This window comes from Podarcis cretensis (genome assembly GCF_951804945.1).
Source record: "Podarcis cretensis genome assembly, chromosome: 6".
Classification (NCBI taxonomy): Eukaryota; Metazoa; Chordata; class Lepidosauria; order Squamata; family Lacertidae; genus Podarcis; species Podarcis cretensis.
In genome coordinates this window covers 11,432,649-11,455,080 of record NC_137175.1, presented here as the reverse complement: position 1 = coordinate 11,455,080, position 22,432 = coordinate 11,432,649, and the positions used below count along the sequence as shown (strand labels likewise).

At 42.8% G+C, this 22,432-nt stretch overlaps 1 protein-coding gene across 2 annotated transcripts in view; it reads right to left on the bottom strand.

Moving 5' to 3' along the window:
- TAF4 (TATA-box binding protein associated factor 4) overlaps nucleotides 1–22,432 on the bottom strand; it is a 79,008-nt gene that overhangs the window by 30,350 nt on the left and 26,226 nt on the right. The window contains exon 3 of one of the 2 annotated variants that reach the window (XM_079978972.1): nucleotides 2,893–3,071. In XM_079978972.1, coding sequence (XP_079835098.1) covers nucleotides 2,893–3,071 — 179 coding nt within the window. The remainder of the gene's footprint in view (nucleotides 1–2,892; nucleotides 3,072–22,432) is intronic. The other variant, XM_079978973.1, reaches the window with a different exon arrangement.

Here is a 22,432-nt window from a genome sequence, read left to right as displayed (position 1 = left end):
AAACATGAGATGATTAATTATCCAAATCCAGACTTTCAGATCCTTAAAGTAGCCCCACCTCCCCATCCTTGCTTCAACTTTAAGTCCCTAACTATCCATCCCTAAACTATGGCCACATATCCAATATCCTTAATTATGGCCAAAGACTTTTAAATTATGACCCAGACTTTTAAATACTGCAATTGGAGTGGATTGTAAAAATGGAAATTAAGGCAAGCACACTTCTACAACTGCCCCCTCCTGCTTGCATGCAAGTAGGAAGGGGATTGGGGCGGCTCCGATGGGAAGGGAAGCATCACGCTGCCTGAGATCCCTGCCCCCTCCTGCTTGCACACAAGTAGGAGTTGGGATGGGGCTGCTCCGAAAGGCAGTGTGAAACCTCGCTTCCCAGCTGAGGGATCCCCACCCCCTCTGTAGCTTTCCCTGCTTATTGGCCTTATATCTAAAAATAGATGTTCTGAGTCGCATCCATAACACCTTGTACATTACTTCGCAAGTAGGAATGGGAAAGGGGCTGCTCCAATGGGAAGGGAGGCATCGGACTGCCGGAGCCTCGCCACCGCCACCGCTCTCAGCCCTCCTTCTCCGCCTTCCATGCCTGACCCACCATGCACCGCTTCCCCACTACCACCACCAAAGAACCAACAACTCAGGGGCTGCCCATGCTCATGGAGAAAGGAGTTAGAAGCCTCGGAGGAAGAGGAAACATGGCAGTTGAGGTCAAGGTGGCGGCCACCCCTCTGTCACTGCCATCGCTGCAGCATCACCATCCCGAACGTGCAGTAATTAATTAATTAAAGGGTCCCCAGATTCATTGAAAAAAAATCTGGTAGCCTTAACCTAGGGGGCAATTCTGAGCAAAAAGCAGAGTGAAATGGACAGGGTCAAGCACCTCTTTACCATTCATCCACTTCCAAATGCAACTTCCTACGGCCTTTTCTTTTTGTTTGAAAACCAAACAAAAAAAAGCACATTGATAACACAGTTGCATGCACCACCCATGAAGCATCTAGCATCGGCCTCAGTCGGAGTCCTGAAGTCTCATGCTTGCTTCTGACCACAGCAGCCAATTATATTCATGCACATTTCATGTTCAGACCATTAACTTCCACATTATTTTTTTTAGAGGAGTGATTCGGAGGATGAAATGAACAAACTGATCTCCATCTAACTACAGAAAAGTGGGTCAATATCCAAGCACAAAGTCTGCAGTAGGCCTCAGATTTAATTTGCAAAAGCCTTTGACTATGCAAAAGCCTTTGACTGTGTCGACCATGGCAAACTATGGCAAGTTCTTAAAGAAATGGGAGTGCCTGATCATCTCATCTGTCTCCTGAGAAATCTCTATGTGGGACAAGAAGCTACAGTTAGAACTGGATATGGAACAACTGACTGGTTCAAAATTGGGAAAGGAGTACGACAAGGCTGCATTTTGCCTCCCTGCTTATTTAACTTATATGCAGAATTCATCATGCGAAAGGCTGGGCTGGATGAATCCCTAGCCGGAATTAAGATTGCCGGAAGAAATATCAACAACCTCAGATATGCAGATGACACAACCTTGATGGCAGAAAGTGAGGAGGAATTAAAGAACCTTTTATTGAGGGTGAAAGAGGAGAGTGCAAAATATGGTCTGAAGCTCAACATCAAAAAAACGAAGATCATGGCTACTGGTCCCATCACCTCCTGGCAAATAGAAGGGGAAGAAATGGAGGCAGTGAGAGATTTTACTTTCTTGGGCTCCATGATCACTGCAGATGGTGACAGCAGCCACGAAATTAAAAGACGCCTGCTTCTTGGGAGAAGGGCAATGACAGGCCTAGACAGCATCTTGAGAAGTAGAGACATCACCTTGCCAACAAAGGTCCGTATAGTTAAAGCTATGGTTTTCCCAGTAGTGATGTATGGAAGTGAGAGCTGGACCATAAAGAAGGCTGATCGCCGAAGAATTGATGCTTTTGAATTCTGGTGCTGGAGGAGACTCTTGAGAGTCCCATGGACTGCAAGAAGATCAAACCTCTCCATTCTGAAGGAAATCAGCCCTGAGTGCTCACTGGAAGGACAGATTGTGAAGCTGAGGCTCCAGTACTTTGGCCACCTCATGAGAAGAGAAGACTCCCTGGAAAAGACCCTGATGTTGGGAAAGATGGAGGGCACAAGGAGAAGGGGACGACAGAGGACGAGATGGTTGGATAGTGTTTTCGAGGTTACCAGCATGAGTTTGACCAAGCTGCGGGGGGCAGTGGAGGACAGGAGTGCCTGGCGTTCTCTGGTCCATGGGGTCACGAAGAGTCGGACACGACTAAACGACTAAACAACAACAAGGGTTCGACATAGTGGAAGTGTTTGCCGTAAACAAAGTTCTGGACAGGAATTCCACTCGTAAGGCAGTGGGAGTTTTCATGACACGACTATCAGCCAGGAAATGCATGTCTCCAGATACACACTCTTTCCCCTTTCCTTTACGACTGGCTCACAGTATGAAAAGCCGAATGCAATACCGAGCTACGCAAACAATATTATGTATGCATGTTAAGCAAATCCTTGCAAATTTGCCACATTTGGATCATTCTCTTCAGCTATGAAATTCGAGATTTTGGGCCATGGAAACCTGGAGCGCTTTTAACACAGCGAGTGAAGCTCTAGGATGGGAAGCACTTGCAAAGGATATAACTAGGAGCTGCTTGTTTTGGGGAATAAAAGCTTCACTGGAAGGCTGGTGGGTAAATGCGGGTCTCTCAGTGGACTGAGAATCCTGCCACCTAGAGCCAGCGCAGACATACTTTGCAGGCATGCAGAATACAACGCAGGGCATGTCAAGGGAAAACACCTGGAGGCAGCCAGCTTGGATACCCTCAAATGTAAGGAAATTTAAGATTTTATTTTACTTACGTTTCTCAGTGAACTGACCTGCACAGTCGAGATCTGGACCGGAGAAGCACTGGTAGGGGTGGCAGGGCGAGGAGTCATGGTGGTTTGAGGCTGGGACTGCGCATGGGCCTGCATTTGCGCCAAAGCTTGTTGAGGGATCATCAGTAGCTGGCCATTCTCGCTACGCACAAGAACCATGCCTGAAAGGGAGGGAAGAAAGTGCCCGTCAGGATTGCCTTGGGAAACAGGAAGTCATTCCACATGCAGGATCAATGAAGATGCAACATGGGACATTGTTCAGTGAAAAGAGTTTCAATGAGATTCCACAATTGTTTTCCCAGGACAGTTAAGCTCAAATTAACCAAAGAATATTTCCATTACCACAATGGGGGACATGTTCCAATGACACAGTACATGCCTTGCATGCAGAAGGGCCCAAATCCAATCCCCAGCCCTTTCATGTAGAGAGTCAAGAACCTCCCGAGGCAGATCAATCCTCCATGTATTATAAAAAGTAAACAACACTTATTTGACCCCAGATATTTGACACAGAGGGGGAAATCTACAGATACAGTCCAAAAGACGCACAGGGAGTTTTGTATATATGGGAGAATTTTAAAAAGCAAGTGGTCCTCACTGACCTGGTGCAAAAAGATCTTGTCATCCAGAGGAGCCCTGGCTGCCTAGATAAAACACTGTAGCCCCACGCACCCTTACCTGGGAGTAAGGCCCACTGAACTCAGTGTGGCTGTCTTCTGAGTAGGCACTTAGTTACTTACTAGATGCAAGTCAACAGCACCAGATGACCATGCTCGGCTAGGATTTCACCCCACGCCTTGCAGATCCAGGCCAACGCTGCCACCGGGCCCAGCACTGGCAGCAGCAACGGTGTGATTTCCTGCTAGCTCGCTTCTGACAGAGGTTTTTTTAAAAAACATACCACATTTGTATACCACTCTTCCTCCAAGGAGCACAAGTGTACATGGGTGCTGTCTCGTTTTAACAAGAGGCAGTCTAGGCTGAGATACAATGAACGTCTCAGAAGTTCCCTAGAGTGTTTCAGAAGATCTGAATGCAGGTCTCCCCAGTCCAAGTCTAGCATTCTGTTTAGGACAATGTGCGAGTTTTCATACTTATGTAGTTACTTGTCTAGAAAAGCCATTGAGCTTCTCCCCTGAAACTCTCTTGTGAAAACAACAGCAGAAGGAAAAAACCTACTATTAAATTCAATCTCTATTAGGGCAGCCTTAAAAGCCACCAACTAATTAAACAGAGGTTTTCGTCAGAAAAGGGAACACAAATTGTCTAACTTCTAAATTAATTTCCCATAACAGATTTAGTCACAAAAGTGGTTATAAAAACCATAACTGGCCTCCAGTGCATCTGTAACAGACGGCGCAGTGCTGAATTACATCCCAAAAGAAAAATAAAAAGGACGAGGCAAATAAAGCTGCCGTTCCCTGCTTAACCACACATATCTACACTCTTAACCTGCTGTAACAGCTACAGTAGGGAAAGGGCTGAAAACAAAACTCACACCTGTTCTCAGTTCTTTTGGGCAGAACTAGGATGTAACAAATCCAACACAGTTAGTGAAGCATTCATTCACTGAAACTCATCTAAAGAAATACGTCACGCTCCGTTCACACATAATAATTGGAGCAAGTGATGAGCATGCATGTCTGAACTAGCCCTATTTAACAGACAGAATTTGCACATCGCCTCAGAAAACAAGGCAAAATTTCTATGGAGCCAGTTCACACATTCAGCCACAAATAATCAAGTGCAGAGTAATAAACCAGTGTCTAAGCATGCCTGCACAAACACGCTCAGCATGGCTGTAAAGAAGGATGGCTTGTGCTGTTGACAAGCATTATCTACATCGAAGGGAGAAACAAGATATCTGACAAAGAATATATCACGAGGCTCTCCAATTTCGCTTTTTAAAAGCATTTTTAACCTAACGTATTAAAGAGAAGAGTTCTCCCTGCTTCTCCCTCTTGCTTAAATGCTCCCTTGCACTTAAAGGATCAGGGCTCATCTTCCGTGTGCGCAACCAAAGGATCTCAGGCGCTAAAGGAAGGTGGAAGTCTCTGGAGAGCTTCCATCAGCCCAAACCGCCAGTTCAGGGTTAGATGGAGGACAAAGATAACGCAATACAGGGTAGTTTTATGCTATCTTCCATGGGGCCTGGAGAGTCTCTACAACAATCAGCACAGCCAATGGCAATATCCATCAAAAGTCACAGAAAGAACACCACCCAACTAAAAAAGCAGCGAACCTCTCCTTTATCTCTGACCACAGGAAGTTGCCCAAATTTTAAAAGTCTAACATTACTTTCTAGATGCAACCAAGCTCAGGATAAGTTGCCTAACTTGGTATTATTATTCATCTTTCTTGTTGCTCTGACCATGTGATGCCCCTCTTTAAATCCCTACACTACTCTTCAGTCCACTCAAAAATCCTGAACAAGCATCTCATTCTTACCTTTAAACCCACCTGCCTCTTCTCCCCATGACCTTCAGCCATTCAAAAGTCTCTTTCCCCTCAAATAACTCCCGATCTTTTGTCCTTGCTGCTTTTAGATCTAAAACTGCCTCCCAGAATGCCTTCGTGCAGCCACCTCCTTTACCTCTTTCAAGCCCCTTTAAAACTCAGCTTTTCGAAGAAGCCTGTGGAACACCTCCATATTCTTGATGTAGAAGAACGTAAGAGCCCTGCTAGGTGAAACCAAAGACCTATCTAGTCCAGCTTGTTACTTTCCACAATGGCTAGCTAGGTACCCATGGGGCTGGGTCGCCTGAAGTGCTGCTCAGCTCTGTATAGACCTATAAGATCACTCAGGTGGTCTGGGAAATTTTAGTTACGGCACTACAGAATATCACAGGGTGATGACCCAGAAAGGGACGTTCCCAGCTTTTCTGTAACTGAAGTCTGCATTTTGTTCCAGGCTGTTTGAATCTTACGGTTTAATTATGGTTTAATTTTTGTGTTTATTTCAGCCCTGGACTTTCAAGTGAAGGGCAGATTATAAATAAACGTATTTAAGCAGCCTTCTGGTAGCCAGACAGGCAACAAGGATTTTCATCATGAAAGCAAGTGAGTGGGCTGGAATGCTTCCTCCCACCTCTGTGCTCAGCATAAAAACCAAGCAAGATTTCCCCCTGTCCATTCCACAGCGTAGAAAGGGGGTGGGCTGCTGCAGGAACAGCAGGGCTCTCCATCCTTCCTCTGCTAACTATCAGGAGGCTAGTGAAAAAACTTTGCAGGCTAGTATGTTTGGTGGACTCATTTACAAGGCAAACCTCCCAGGAAAACTATGCTCCTACATTCCTGAATAAGGTCTTAATCAGAAAGTGTTGCGTGTTCTTATTATTATCCATATCATCCCCCAGTACCATCCAGAGGCATTGCTTCTTTCTTTGGCTGTTTAGTTTTGCTCCTCAATTTTTTTTCAAGGGGGCAAAATGAAATTTTATACTGGGTTTTCTTCCCTTACTGGATTATCCATGGATTGGGAAAATCTGAATTTAGCAGAGGTAAAGTATGGGTTGACACTTCAATGAGGACCTCGCGTGGACACAGGGGAAAATAAATAAATAAGCAGTTTCAAATCCACAATAAACTCCAGTGTGGATGAGTCCCAATTGTTCTTAATTTGCATAATGTATACATGTCACATAATTCAGATTTTCTTGGAACATGATTCTTATTTTGTGCTTGAATGACTAAATACAGTAGTGCCTCGGTTTTCGAACGTAATCCGTTCCAGAAGTCCATTCGAGTTCTGAAATGTTTGAAAACTGAAAACTCAATACGGAAGCCGTGTGTCATGTTCGACTTCCGAGGCATGTTCAAAAATCGAAGCATTTACTGTACTTCTCCCATTTTCTTAAATTTGAGTCCCCAAAAATAGGGGCCGTCTTATACACGGGGGCATGTTATACACAGAAAAATATGGTACTTCCAGGTTTATGGCGTTCGAAAACTGACACGTTCGTCAACGGAGATGTTCGAAACCGAGGTACCACTGTATGTCTTTCTCCTAAATCCTACCCACCTGCTTCTAGATTCTGGCAGTACCCACATCATTTAACCATAAATCTTCTCCATTCATACCTAGACATACACCCCAGCCCTGAAAGTAACTTAGCTAATGACGTCTAGCCCATTCTACTCGACAAAAATACTCGTCAAAATTCAACACCTGCCATAGCTAACAAAAAATCTCCAGGACATTAGCTCATCCATTGATCAGAGGCTGATCATTGGTAACAAATAGAAATAAAAGTGGCATTAATCATTCCATCTGAGTTAATATTCTGAAACTGGTAGCCATGCATTGGTAAAGGGAGGTTTCAAATTTGTATTAGCCTTCACTTGTCAGCAAAAGAAAAAGCCATCACTCCATCAGTTTCACAGACTATACAGAAACATTAGCTATGTTCCTTGCAGATATTCTGATAAAGTTGAAATGTTTGACCAGCAGCCTTAAGCATTTTCCACTAATTTAGGGGTAAGCAACATACTCGGCACGAGCATCACGTTCCCCCCTCACCTCATGACATGCAATTAACATACCAAGCTCAACATGCTGAATGACTGCAAATGAAGCAAATTCACTAATAATGGGATGTTTTACTATAACATCTATTGAGTAAGTGTAATGTACAAATGCTACAGATGGTCTACTTGAAACTCAGGGAAACATTATAGAAACAAATATTTGAAAAACATTGGATGGAGGATTCATATTACTTTCTCTTCAAGCCCTAAGCATTTAGAATATGCCAACAATGCATAGTATATATTTGGGGATATCTCTGCAACCATGAGGGTTTGATTTAAAAAAAGAATGACAGAAAGAAAGCTCCAATGGGAATAATTTTCAACAAAGCATGTGTTCCATGCAAAACTAGTTATAAAGGAAGATCTTTGGCCAATGAATGACCTTCCCCCTAACTCTTTTCTGGAATAATTCTGAAATCTTCAAGACTGGTAACTGACAATAAAATTCTACTGTGGTCAATAGAGTTGGCTCCCATGTAAGTGTGCATAAGATGGCAGCCTTAATATACTAGATTTTCTGGAATATGCTTACCAGAATCTTTAGAAAAATGAAGGAAAGAAAACTGAACCACAGCCAGGTTTAATTGGTAACAAATATCATTTTGTTTCTCTCTCTAATCATGATACAATATGCATACACTGAAGCTTTCTCAGCAAAAATCAAAATTGCCCTCTTTTAATTAGTAATTATAAGTCACAAAGGGCAAAGTTAACCACTTTTAAGTCACACACTGGTCTCAATGGAAAAATGCTTAAATGAATTCCATTGAAATCTGTAGGATTTAGAAGTGCCGAACTTTTCCTAGATTCTGCTCATCAAGTACAACAAATCACAAGCGTTAACTATAAAAACTTTAGCGCCCCCTGCCATCCCCAGAATTTGATGTTTTTATTCCAACATATAAATATGACACAGTCAGCAAACAAACACTTTTTGCCCATTTCTCTGTCATATTCTTGCCTTCACTAAGCCTAAAACGAAACACTGAATCAGCACAGATCTTCAGCATACTCAAAAATGGAAAACAAACACCTGCTGCTCTGGAAAATGCATATCAAGTGGCACTTTAAAAAAAAACAAAAAAACAGTCACCAATGCTAAGACTTCAGAGAGGAATTAGCAATTCTCCCAAAGTGAAATTGGCAGGGCTAGAGGAAAACACAAATGCCTCCAGTTAGAAAGTGTAGTAACATATACGAAAATACAGTACATGTCTAGGCCATATAAAATCAATGCAGAGTCTTCAGGGTTCAGCATCTCTCCTAGAGTGATGTATTTTTCAAGCTTTCCGTGTCACCTTTTCTGCTCAAGATACCTTCAGTGTCAGCAATGAAACTTCGCTACCTTGCAAAGAATTATGGGGCATATTCCAGTGCATGCAGATTCAGCCTGGGACTCCTGGAGCTCACCATTGCCCTGCGTGAACTGAAACGCACCTTTAGCATTCCTGCCAAGATCAACAGCAGCAAACAAGAAAAGCTCACAAATTATCTTTTCTCTGAAGAACCCCTGGATTCCCCAGAACGGAGTCTGAAAACTACTGGTTGAAAAACATTTCACAACTAGAATATGCATATTTCAGGCCACGGGGAAAGGGCGTCAGACGCCTGCAACAGAGTACTGAGATGCACTAACAACTACTGTACTTTGATCCAGATTATACTAAATTGTTTAGGCCATGATTCTCAGCAAGCATACTGGGTAGTAAATTAACTCAGTGGAACTTACTTCTGAGCAAACATGCTTAGGCCTGTACAGTAATAAAGACAGTGATGCTGCAATACTTATTTCAATTACTTAAATGCTTAAGAGTGCAATCCAAATTTACTGGTCATTTAACTAATGGATTTAAAATTTGTCTTTAATTTCAACATAGTGAGCAATTCTTCTTTGAAAATTGTTTCAAAGCTGCCACATGGTTCAGCTGCATTGGAACACAGATGGAGAGATAGTCAGATATGGCAAAAATATCATATTGTAAGTCAAAACAAAGCTCTTCTTGCACTGAATTAAGAGGAGGATATACATAAACTGGCATACACACCTTGATGTTATAAAATTACATTAATAACTTTAAGAATTACAGCACCCGCTACCCACTTCAAAATATTATAGAACATGAATTCATCATGATGTTAAATTTAAAGTGTCTGAAACTTCTTGTAAAGGACTGGCTGCTACTGCCATATAAGGATATGTTACAAAAACATTAAGTTTCAAAGATAATAATCTACCTTAGAAGGAGGTTTGACTGTGGAAATCCTCCTCAAATAGCATTGCTGGTGCTTTTCTATTCTATTTACTTATAAGCATTTATAAGCCACTTGATATTTCAAAAGACTCAAAGCTGTGTACAGTCTAAAAAAAACCTCAATAGTATATCATTAAAACATGAGAAACAAAAAAAACACACACACAACCTAAAACCAATAAAAGTATAAACACACATAAAAGCATATGGAAGTGGGGAGAAACAGAAATTCACAGGATTCAAATGTGTAAAACACGTAAAGCCTTGTTAAAAAGACAATTCCTCGCAAGACGTCTGAAGCAACTGACAGTTGCTTCTTCATATATGGGCACTCCACAGAAAAGGGAGACAGAGAAAATGCCAATTTTCAGGTTACACTGCTTAAAAATCACTAGCATTCCTTACCAGTGATGATATGACACAGGAAATTGTCCCATGTTAGCCCCACAAGATAAGGGACAATTTACCATACAACCCTATAAGGGAGTTGGACTAGATAACCCTCAGGGTCCCTTCCAGCTCTACAATTCTATGATTCTATGATTTCTGAAGTGGAGAAGTCACCACAAAACTTCAAATTTTGCAGGGTAAAATGTTCTTGTGAATGTGCTCCCCATACATGTTCAATGTACTTGCTTGCACTGGACACTCTTCCTCCAAAAGCAACATGCAAAGATGATCCAGGCAGCTCTCCAAGCCTATCTTGCAACCCCAGAGGCTCCCATCACTGCAGTTCTGTATCTTTCTATAATGCTTGCTGTGGCTGATGATGCCATAGTCCCAAACTTACAACATATGCCCCTATTAACAACTCTTGTTCTCTATGCAGCTGCAGATTGCTATATGCATTAGTACCCTGTTTTTCAGGCAACTTTCACTCGCTAAGAGACATTAAATTAAATTCCAGAGTAAGATACAATATCTATGATGAAATTTGCAGCCTTGACATTCTGCCTTTTGAAGAGCACTGCACAACACAGAAGTTGGCATCTTCTGGTGCTCAAAATATCACTTGTTACATTTTGGGGAAGGGGGGTGATTTTGCCCATGAAGTACTTGGAAACAATCTTGATCACTGTAATCTCCATAACCACAATGGGAAGAAGGGTTAACAGCCAAGCCAATCGCAGGCATAAGGTTTCCAAATTTAGGATGGGCTCCAAGCGAAACAAAGAGCAAGTGGAGAGTTACAAGTAAAATAGGATCAAGGCAAAGGGTCACTGCTAGGACAGGCTGGCTGACTTAAGGTTAGGGTAAGGTCAAACATAACAAGCCTAAATGATGCTGATGCATTTTATGTCCCGAAATTAGGAACAGAAGAAAGAGAGAAGGAAAGCACTACACACACAATATATGCACATATATACACACACAAATCCCCCCTTACATAATATAGCAAGGAATTTATTAATTGCTACCAACATTGAGCACATGCAGATTCCTGCAGCAAATTACCAAACAGATCTAATGCACTCAACTAACTCACTAGGAGAAGTTGCTCAGATAACCATCACTGTTCATTTTTCAGACTTGTATTCGCCAAATCTGTATCCCTCTTCTTCTAAATTGCGTGGGCAGCTGACATGGGGCGTTCATTTCACTTTCACCACAAGCCCGTAAGGTAAGTGGGGCAGAGAAAGGGCTGCTCAGAAGCATCCAGTGAACTTCAAGGCCAAAAGGAAAACTGAACCTGAATTTGCTACATGCATCCCCAAAGTTAAGCTCTTCACTTCGCTGGTTCCTGCTGCCCCCCCACCCCGTCGCAAAAGGATTGCAATGTGCTTTAGAAAGGAAAGGAAAGGAGCGTCTCCACCCCCATCATTCAGCCCGGACAGTGAGGTCGAGCGCCGAGGGCCTTCTGGAGGTTCCCTCACTGTGAGAAGTGAGGTTACAAGGAACCAGGCAGAGGGCCTTCTCGGTAGTGGCGCCTGCCCTGTGGAACACCCTCCCACCAGATGTCAAGGAAATAAACAACTATCTGACTTTTAGAAGACATTTGAAGGTAGCCCTGTTTAGGGAAGTTTTTAATGTTTGATCTTTTATTGTGTTTTTAATATCCTGTTGGAAGCTGCCCAGAGGGGCTGGGAGGCCCAGCCAGATGGGGGGTATAAGTAATAAATCTTTAATTTCTTGATAAAAAGCAACTGCAAGTCTACTCCAGATAATATTTCACATCCAAACAAAGAAGCTTCAGTCCAAATGATTAACTATTTTAATCCAAATTATTTGGTTTTAAGCAGAACCAAGTTCAGTGACAGCAAGAGCTATTTCACATATTATGAAGAACAAACCACAAGTCACCAGATAATCCAATCCTGCCTTCCTTGATGAGTACCCTATATTATATAAATGTTTGAAAACATGTCACATTGACTCTCTACATCTTTTGCCATACACTTTTTCTGTTCTTTGACTAAAATGTAGTGTGTGGATGAAGTTCTAGGGCCAGAGTCCTGTGCACATGAACCTCAGACGTAAGTCTCAGTTTACATATTTAGGACTGGGTCATAAAATTTATGAATCCAGTTTGAGGCATATTAGGCTGCACCTTTCTTTGGAGCAAGTGCCACTGGAATCAAATAAAACTGACTTCTGAGTACGCAGTTGTAAGATCAAAACGTTAAGGCTGCCGTTCCCAAATGTTTTCTCTGTTCACCCCATTCTCAAAAATAATTCCCAGACATACCACCCCCTAACAAATAAAAAAATCCCTTTTTGTTCCTATTAACTCTGAATAAGAAACATCCAGGAGACATACTTAGTGCTTGTTCTATTTAGTAATTGCTTAAAATGCAACACATTTAACCAAGTCTCAGGTACTCTCCATGCGTGTCACAAATTTGTTGAATTTAAGATGTGAGCACTAAAGTAGCTTTCTACCCCAGCTCCATTTTAAAGCAAGCATAAGAGAGAGAAAACGTTTTTAATTAGTTATCAAATTGATTCTTTCCATTAGAATGAAGCAGACACAGTGGAGACTTTAAAAGCCTAGTTCTTTAGTCTGAATTAATGCCAATTTATAGCCTCACCGTTAAAAAAGAATTACCCAAATTGGTCAGGAATGGTCCTTCATTTTAATTATAGACGTTTGCATTCTGTCACAATTCTCATATTTTACTTGCTGTAGGCCACTTGTGACAATATCTCAAACACCTCCATTCATCATTTCCCCCAAAATATGTTACAAGAGCAACATCTGAAAAAGAAACAAAGTTGCGAAAACAAGTGTTTTACTCAGCCATCAATGGCTACTTATTTTCGTTTTATTTACAATGTATGGCCCACCGTTCATTACAAAGAAGACAAAATTGGTTCTCATATCTACACACACAAGGTCAGCGCTAGGCTCAAGGATCATCATCAGAAAGGCCTCTAAGAGATACATATTTTTCCATGTTTGACATTGGAACGGACTCCCTCGGAAGGCTGTGAACTTTCCTGCCTTGGAAGTTTTGAAGCAAAGGTTGGGTGTCCCTCTGTCATGGCTAGAAGAGTCTCAGGGTCCCTTTCCAACTTTACAATCCTATGATACAGTGGTGCCTCGCAAGACGAAATTAATTCATTCTGCGAGTTGTTTCGTCTTGCGATTTTTTCGTCTTGCGGAGAGCGGATTCCCTGGGTATTAACGGTTGTAAGAAAAAGGAAACAAACTCGCAAGACGTTTTCGTCTTGCGAAGCAAGCCCATAGGGAAAATCGTCTTGCGAAGCAACTCAAAAAACGAAAAACCCTTTCGTCTTGTGCGTTTTTCGTCTTAAGAGGCATTCGTCTTGCGAGGTACCGCTGTACTATGACTTGCTAAGAAACAACAACAGCAAGGTAGGTCTCTATTAAGACTCTGAGAAACATACTTGTGAACTGATGGTTACCAGTTCTGTACGCAACATTCATGGTGTTTTCCTTCGTATTTTCCCCTTCTTTTTCCCAAGTATGCCGATTATTTTTCAGGGGTGTGGGGATATACATTCATTTCCAAAATATTCGGCAATCTACAGCCACTTCCATCTCTATGGCTTGCAACAACTTTTGTACGTAAGATCACCCCCAGTTATACAACATCAGGATCGTCGATGAGCCAAGCAACTCAAGCCAAGTGACAAAACAAAGATTTATTTTAGAAGAACGGAAAGTAAACTCAAAGCAGGGTAGTTCTGCAGAGAAATAAATAAATAAATAACAGCAGCTTTAGCTCAGCCCATTTGATACTTAGCAGCCTCCACAACAGCCATTTCTCAGGAAGTTCTGAGAAGAATGACAGGCAAACCAGAGGATAAATGCTACAATTGCAATACTGATTAATACTTTTTATTAGGGGAGGAGCAGAAGGAAGAAAAATATGCTTCTGTGGCTATCAGAAGCACCGCAATGCAGTACACAGTCTGGGAAAATGAATTATCAAACTGCTTCTTAAAAAACCATCTTTAGATGCGGCCAATATGGCCAACTACTGCCCATTCTCAAATCTTCCATTCTTGGGCAAGGTGACTGAGTGAGTGGTTGCTGAACAACTCCAGGGACGCCTGGAAGAAGTGGACAATTTGGATCCCTTCCAGTAGGGATTCAGGCCTCTTCATGGGACTGAAACTGCCTTGGTCACACTGGGCAATGATCTCCAGTGGGCTAGGGACAAAGGTGAGAGCTATTTCCTAGTTCTGCTGGATATCTCAGAGGCTTTTGACATCATCGACCATAACATCCTTCTGGACCGTCTAGAGGGGCTGGGAGCTGGGGGCACTGAGCTGCTAATTTAAATGGAATGGAGAGGGGCTGATGCTGTGACTCACAACAGCAGTCACAGGTAAGCCAGCCCCTTTGCTTCGCTTGGGGCACTGCTTTGTCAGGCTGAAGATGGTTCAGCAATTTGTGTGTGGTGTGGTGACTGTTGCTATGGACCACACTGGAGAACATACAAACCTCAGATAGTGTTGCCATAGAGTTTTGCATACTATGCCTAGCTGGTCTCTGCTAATGGGGAGGAAAGCGAGCATTGAAAAACCAGCAGATTGGATGCTGAACAACTTGTCAATACTTATGTACCAATACTTCATATGTGAAGCACTTCAAACACTCTAAAGCAGGGGTAGTCAACCTTTTTATACTTAAAAGGTAAAGGTAAAGGTACCCCTGACCATTAGGTCCAGTCATGACCGACTCTGGGGTTGTGTGCTCATCTTACTCTATAGGCCAAGGGAGCCGGCGTTTGTCCGCAGACAGCTTCTGGGTCATGTGGCCAGCATGACTAAGCTGCTCCTGGCGAACCAGAGCAGCGCACGGAAATGCCGTTTACCTTCCCGCCAGAGCGGTACCTATTTATCTACTTGCACTTTGACGTGCTTTCAAACTGCTAGGTTGGCAGGAGCAGGGACCGAGCAACGGGAGCTCACCCTGTCGCGGGGATTCGAACAGCCGACCTTCTGATCGGCAAGTCCTACACCCGCGTGTAGGTTTTATACCTACAGACCACTAATGCATTTTTCTTGATGGTAAAGTTTCCTTACCGCCCACCAGTGCTCGATGGAAGGAGGATTCAGCTTGTGCCATAGAATCCCCTACTGCCCACCACTAATGGGCGGGAGGGACCAGGTTGACAACCCCTGCTCTAAAGTGAAAAATATGTGCAATACATGAAATAAATGATGAGGCCATGGAAGTTACCACTTGTTAACCCAACTTTCTAAAAGAAATTGTTCCCTGGTTATTCAGCTTCATGATATACACACTGGTAAACAGGCACTTGCAACCTTCCCTTGTTACATTTTTAGATGCACAGCTGAAATACAAAATATGCCATGCCACCTGGAAAGGCACTCACACACCTGCCACTTCCTGTAAGTGAAGAAAAACTGCATAAAACGAATGTTGAGGAAAAGGAGGCCAGGTACTATTTCTGACCCTCTGACAGTTTTTTTCCCCCTGCAACAAGCACATTTACTAACACAAAACAAGACTGCCTCCCTTTATCTTGCTTAGCCTTTCAAGCCAGAAGCTTTATCTCCTTGCCAAAATGTTCTTATTTATTAGTATTATTTCTAAAAATCATATCCCACGGCTGTGCTCCCAAAATACAAATATGACAATTAACAAATATGCTGTGATCTTTGGATGCAGGGCATCATACAGATTAATTAGATAAATAAATAAATGACAAAACTGCAGTACAGGACTAAAACACCAACCAATGAGAATTCATGGCAGCTTAAAAGAACTAAAAACTTTGAACACTGCTAGTTTTAAAATGCCTGGGAGAACAGAAAGCCTGAAACCAAAAATGACAGCAAAATATAATTTTGGAATCAACAGATTGGAAAGATGTATTGTGCTATGAACATGTTTGCTCCTGAGTGCCCTCTCTAACACAGAGGAGCCTGCACTGCTCATTGGTTTTCTGGAGAGCTGTGGATAATGAAACAAGCCAGAGGACATCTGGAACACAGATGAAATCAAACTCATAACAAAGATGACAAGAAATTGTACTTTTTTGCCTCCATTCCATCCCCAAATAGCCACCAAGCAGTTTTTCTGAATGGTACAGGATTTTTCTAACATCCACCCCAGCCAAAGTAATGTTGGACCTCTCTCTCAGAAGGTCAAAGTGAGGACAAAGTCACTTGTCTTTGTGACAATCGGGACAGCATGGTTATGACAGACCCAGATGAGGTGTCCAATGTACACTGTGCATTATTATGGAATCTGATTCGTGAATAAAGAGTCCAAGTTATACCCTCCTGGCTCAACGTTTTCCACTGCCAATCAGGTTCAAAGCTAGACTTAGAAAAAGAAGACTTGCCTTTTTGACATTGTAAGTCCATCAGCAGTACAATGAAGTCTCTGAGCATATTCCCACTGTGATCAAACATGCCAGAACAGTCCACGCAGCATCTTAGTTTGCTGGGCAACAACACCAATGTACTGCAACTATAGATTATTACACACACACCCCACTCATTCCTGTTTCTGCAACCAATTACAAAATGACTAGCCATCAGCAATTTGTACTAGCTGATGTACTAGCTCGAATGTCCATACATATCACCATAAACCATTTGTGGCACATAAGTACAATACAATAACAAAAAGCCATTTAAGACAATGCAAGAGTGTTCATATATTTAGCTCAAGCCGGGTCAGAATTACAGGAGGAAGTGGTAAAGGGGGGAGGGGGGAGAACCCACCCCCTTTCCAAAATATTGGATGGCTCCTCAGTCCTCTCAAATTTGAGTCTGCAATGCCTGGTGACTTCTCTGTGGCGTAACTTCCTTTCGTTCTTCCTTTTTCTTTTCTTCTTCTTCTTCTTCAGCTTCTCTCAATTGTTGGAACGATGGTTTGCACTTATCAAATGCTTCTGGTAAGATGAAAATGCCTCATTGCACTGTAAAATTTCCTCAGTATTGGCCACCTACAGGGACAGTCTTCCTCCTCGGTAAGTAGACAAATGTCTATCATCCTGGACCTGGGAGAAGCAGTTTTAAATGCCTTTTCAGACATGGGGCAATCTGGGTGACCTTAGGCCAATCACCTTCTCTCAGTCCAACCTCAGGGTTGCTGTAGGGATAAACCATGTGCACTACTCTGAGCTACTCAAAAGAAAGGCTGGATATCTATGTGGCAAACAAAACTCCCTCATATTTGCTGTTGCTATGAGGGTGGGAAGAGACCAAAAAGAAATATTTAGGCAAAAGTACAAACAAAATTAGCTCAATTTGTATTCTCCATTTTTTAAAAAATTAAAACTCTCTAAACGCCAAATTCTTATATCTTCACCAATGCTGTGAATGGTATGCGATTGTTAGCCACTCTGAGCCCGGCTTCGGCTGGGGAGGGTGGGATATAAATAAAAAATATTATTATTATTATTATTATTATTATTATTATTATTATTATTATTATTCTCCTCCTAGACTGGCTCCATGAAATGAGGATTGGGGTTCTGTGCTGTTCCCACCCACAGGACGGAGCCCAGAGAGTGTCACTGGGAAAGTGCTTTTTGGCCTCCTGACAAATATGCTATGGCCCGCTGCAGGGCACTATTTTACCCTCAATGCTATTTATTTGGGGCAAGGTGCCATTAGAACATGGGCAGCACTCAGCTCTGTTTCACCATAACATTTGACTGAATCCGATTGGCAGTAGAAAACACCTAGAATCTGCGCAACGCCATTGAAACCGGCACACTATATCTTCATAACTCTCTGCTACCCACCCAAACTAGCACCATCGCTCAATATCACAATGGGAGATTAGGGCCATGGATAATAAGCCAAAAGTAAGCACATCCCACACTGTCAAACAGAAGACTGTAGTCTCACTATAACACTTCTTTCTGTCGCTTCCTCGGAGGACCACCACCAAAACAAACTTTCCCTCTCCCAGGCTCTTACCTTGGGTAAGGGTAGCAAGCCTGCTGGCCCACAATCCCTAGTCTACAATGCCAAATCCAGAGAAGCCTCTTACCTGAAGGCAAGCAGCAGTCACATCAAGGAGAACAAACTCTGAATAACGCAGGCAAGATTGCACTTTTATATTCAACTACAAGATACCTGAAGACTCAATCTGGAGGAAGGGACCTATACTGCCCCATTGTAACAACGTTGGCCCGAGAAGCCAAGAGCTGAGCAAGGGGAGAACTCCCTATAGGCTTTGATATGCCGAGTAATATTGACTTTTTCATGGATCTGCAGTCCTCAATTCCAGGTCACATGGGGCTTTGGAAAGTCCCCTCGATTCCAAAAGTGGCCCGTTCTGTGGCGTGGGAGGTAGGGGGGGAGACTGCTATTCAAGCCCAAGCCCCCATTGAGTGCACAGAACTAGTTGTGCAATTCTTTGGATCCTAGCTAACGTAATTATTTATACCAAGTTTCAAGCCAGAAAAAAAGCAAGGATTGTCATTATCAATAAAAACGTAACTCCTTCTCCTTTCCCACTTCCCTGTGGATGTGATTTTCATTTGAGCAGGCTGGCCATTAAAATATTAGCTTTCATGGTGGTTTGATGCTCATATACTAGTCCCAAATAACAGAAAGATTCTGACCATGTCTCAGTAACATTACGATTGAATAATGAATATGTTAAGCTTCTGAATTTCTGTGGGTTGCAATACACCATGGAGATGAAGATTAGAAGAATGTTGGGAGGGTAGAGATCAAAACTTAAGTATATAAGCATACCATGATTTCCTATACTGGTATAACCAAATGTACGTAAAGAGAAAGGGGGGGCACTTTTATAAAAGCAGCAATCTCCCTGCCACCAATTTTAAGCCTTGTACATTTTAGCAATTTATCCCAAGCCTAATCGTTTTCTGTTTCCCCATTAGAGGTATATTTTCAAGGTAGTTAGCATTCACAGCATTCTTCAGCTCCACAACAATATACCTACCAGTCTTGATGAGGGAGCTTCAGGGCACATATTTTATTATTTATGTATATATTTACAAAATTTCTATCCTGCCATTTCTCCAAGGAAAGGAGGGAAGAGTGGGTGGTTCTTTTCTCACACATTTTATCTTATTTTTCTGTGCAGCCTGAGAAGGAGCAGTCGCCATTAAGAAAAAGAGGTCGGAAGAAGCCAATATATGTGTGGACTGTCCCTGGATCAAGTGACTTTTCTTCTTTAAGTTCTCAGATCTCTTGACCTAGCTCAAGGTTGTCCTCTGAACTAGCCAGATGCCTAACAGATAATCCACCCCGATCAGTCCATTATTTGAAAATTATGTCCTAAAGATGTCTTAGTCAAAAATGGCAAGTAGGTATTCCGTTTTGGCGACTGCAACCTTGGTTTAAGGAGACATTTGGCGCCTAACTTATACAGTGGTACCTCGGGTTACATACGCTTCAGGTTACATACGCTTCAGGTTACAGACTCCGCTAACCCAGAAATAGTGCTTCAGGTTAAGAACTTTGCTTCAGGTTAAGAACTTTGCTTCAGGATGAGAAGAGAAATCGGTGCGGCGGCAGCTGGAGGCCCCATTAGCTAAAGTGGTGCTTCAGGTTAAGAACAGTTACAGGTTAAGTACGGACCTCCGGAACGAATTAAGTACTTAACCCGAGGTACCACTGTATCTGAGTTTCTAACACTGCCTGCCACATAGAAACAGCTAAAAACAGTTTAAAGCGGGGGGAATAAACCCAGAAAATTAACTACAAAGCAATATATATCGGACAACCATGGCAAATTCTACTCGAAAAGCTTGCCTGAACAAAAATGTATTCTATTGTTCCTGGGTGGTGGGCATTTGTCGTATCTAGACATGAATGCTGTTCCACAGAACATGGGCAGCCACACTGAAAGTCCTGCTTTGAGTTACTGTGGAGCAGACTTCTGGTATCCTTGTGAACGGAAGGAGGAGCTGTCCTGCAGACAGCAGTGAACTACTGGATACATCAAGTATATGGTGGTCCATCAAATAAATGTATGTAATTACTGAGGAAAAGACTGTTCAACAATTTGACAGGTTGAAGATAGTCACAGGCTGTGGAATGAGTTAGCTGCTTATGGCCTATTTAGTATGAATATCCTGGTGCGGGTGGCGCTGTGGGTAAAACCTCAGCGCCTAGGACTTGCCGATCGCATGGTCGGCGGTTCGAATCCCCGCGGCAGGGTGCGTCGTTCGGTCCCAGCGCCTGCCAACCTAGCAGTTTGAAAGCACCTCCGGGTGCAAGTAGATAAATAGGGACCGCTCACCAGCGGGAAGGTAAACGGTGTTCCGTGTGCTGCGCTGGCTCGCCAGATGCAGCTTGTCACGCTGGCCACGTGATCTGGAAGTGCCTGCAGACAGCGCTGGCTCCCGGCCTATAGAGTGAGATGAGCGCACAACCCTAGAATCTGGCAAGACTGGCCCATACGGGCACCTTTACTTTATCCTTTTGCAGAATTTTCCTGGTGCCCAACAGTTACTCTGCATGGTAGCCATGGCTAAAACCCTAGGCACGGTTATGCACGTGTAATTCTTTAAGTTTCAAAATGAACCTGCAGAGCACATAGCTTTGGGCAGGTTTTCAGCTTACATTTTTGGACAATTTAAGTCTAAGTAGCAAGTGTGTGGATGCAGGTGGCGCTGTGGGTAAAAGCCTCAGTGCCTAGGGCTTGCCGATCGAAAGGTCGGCGGTTCGAATCCCTGCGGCGGGGTGCGCTCCCGTCCTTCGGTCCCAGCGCCTGCCAACCTAGCAGTTCGAAAGCACCCCCGGGTGCAAGTAGATAAATAGGGACCGCTTACCAGCGGGAAGGTAAACGGCGTTTCCGTGTGCGGCTCTGGCTCTGGCCAGAGCAGCGATGTCACGCTGGCCACATGACCCGGAAGTGTCTCCGGACAGCGCTGGCCCCCGGCCTCTCAAGTGAGATGGGCGCACCAACCCCAGAGTCTGGCAAGACTGGCCCGTACGGGCAGGGGTACCTTTACCTTTACCTTTAGCAAGTGTGTGCCAAAATCAAGACTCTACTTCCTCAAGTTGCAATACAGTCTTTTTAAAAAAGCAATTAAATATACCAGTAATGTGTTCAATTTATGAATAATACCTATTCACTTTAGGCTTCCCTTCAGCCTCTAAATTTTTTAGCTGCTTCCACTTGGCTCCATATGCTTCCATGAAGGCCCTCTCTTCTTCCCCTCTTGTTTTTAACCTGAAAATGAAGCTCTCTTTCATGATAATATTTACTGCAGACTTTTAAAGAAGTTGGAAATATTGCACATTACATTACATTTCACTGCACAGTCATTTGGTTTCTGTTTCATATCATCCTTCTCCTTTTAGGTCTGCAGTGGAATTTTTCTGTTGTATGGTTTTGGGGAGTGGGGATGCAATGGTACAAAAAAAAAAAACCATGCTAACTTTAGCGAAGACCCTTAAGTCATCTATTAAAAGTGAATGCCAATTGCTTTTATTGGGTCAAACAGTCCACAAAAAGATCTAAGTTCCTGGTCAGCAACTAGCAGAGGGCAGGGGTGGCATTCCAAAGTCCAATACACACTTTTGAAAGAAGGAGCCTGTTTCTTGTGCATAGGACAGCCATGCTAGGTCATGAAAATAATGCCTTTCACAGGATGAAAAACTAGCAGAAAACAAAGCCGCCAGTCTGCATGGCTGCTAAGCAGCAGTTCTGACCAGAAGCACTTGAATGCTCCTCAAAATTAAAGTGAGTAAATCATCGCCATCAAAATAATTGTTCAAGGCCAACTTTACAATGGAAAGTGGTAAAAAAAAAACAAAAAAAACACACACAACCCACTACACTCTCTTTGAACATAAACGTATTTAGACTTTCAGACTTCTATTATAATTGTAACATGACAACAGAAAATGTATTCTCTATAAAGTGGATGAACTTTTCATTTTTCCAGCGACGTTCTTCTGTTCCCAAATCTCACGCACTAGACTAGAGCCTTCACTAAGGTTGGCACTTTTCTATATTGTAGACCAAAAATTCAGCAACCTTAGAGAGAGTGCAGATAGTGCGGTGGGGGAGGGCTACAGTACATAATACTCTTATTAAATCTTATTTAAAAAACTACAGGTGCCTGGGTCAATTCCTGACAACGGTATGCATCTCTCATAGAGTCTTGCCTTTATTAGCACTACTTAAGGCTTCCACAGCTGTGAAAACAGCTTCTACAGCTAAAATAACACTCAAGCCCTAGTCACAAAATCTTTTAGTGTGTTTTAACTCCTGTCCTGGCCTCACTTGAAAGAGGAGTATGTGGGAACAGGATATTTCTATGTGAACTGTTAGTCCGTGTAAATGTCACATG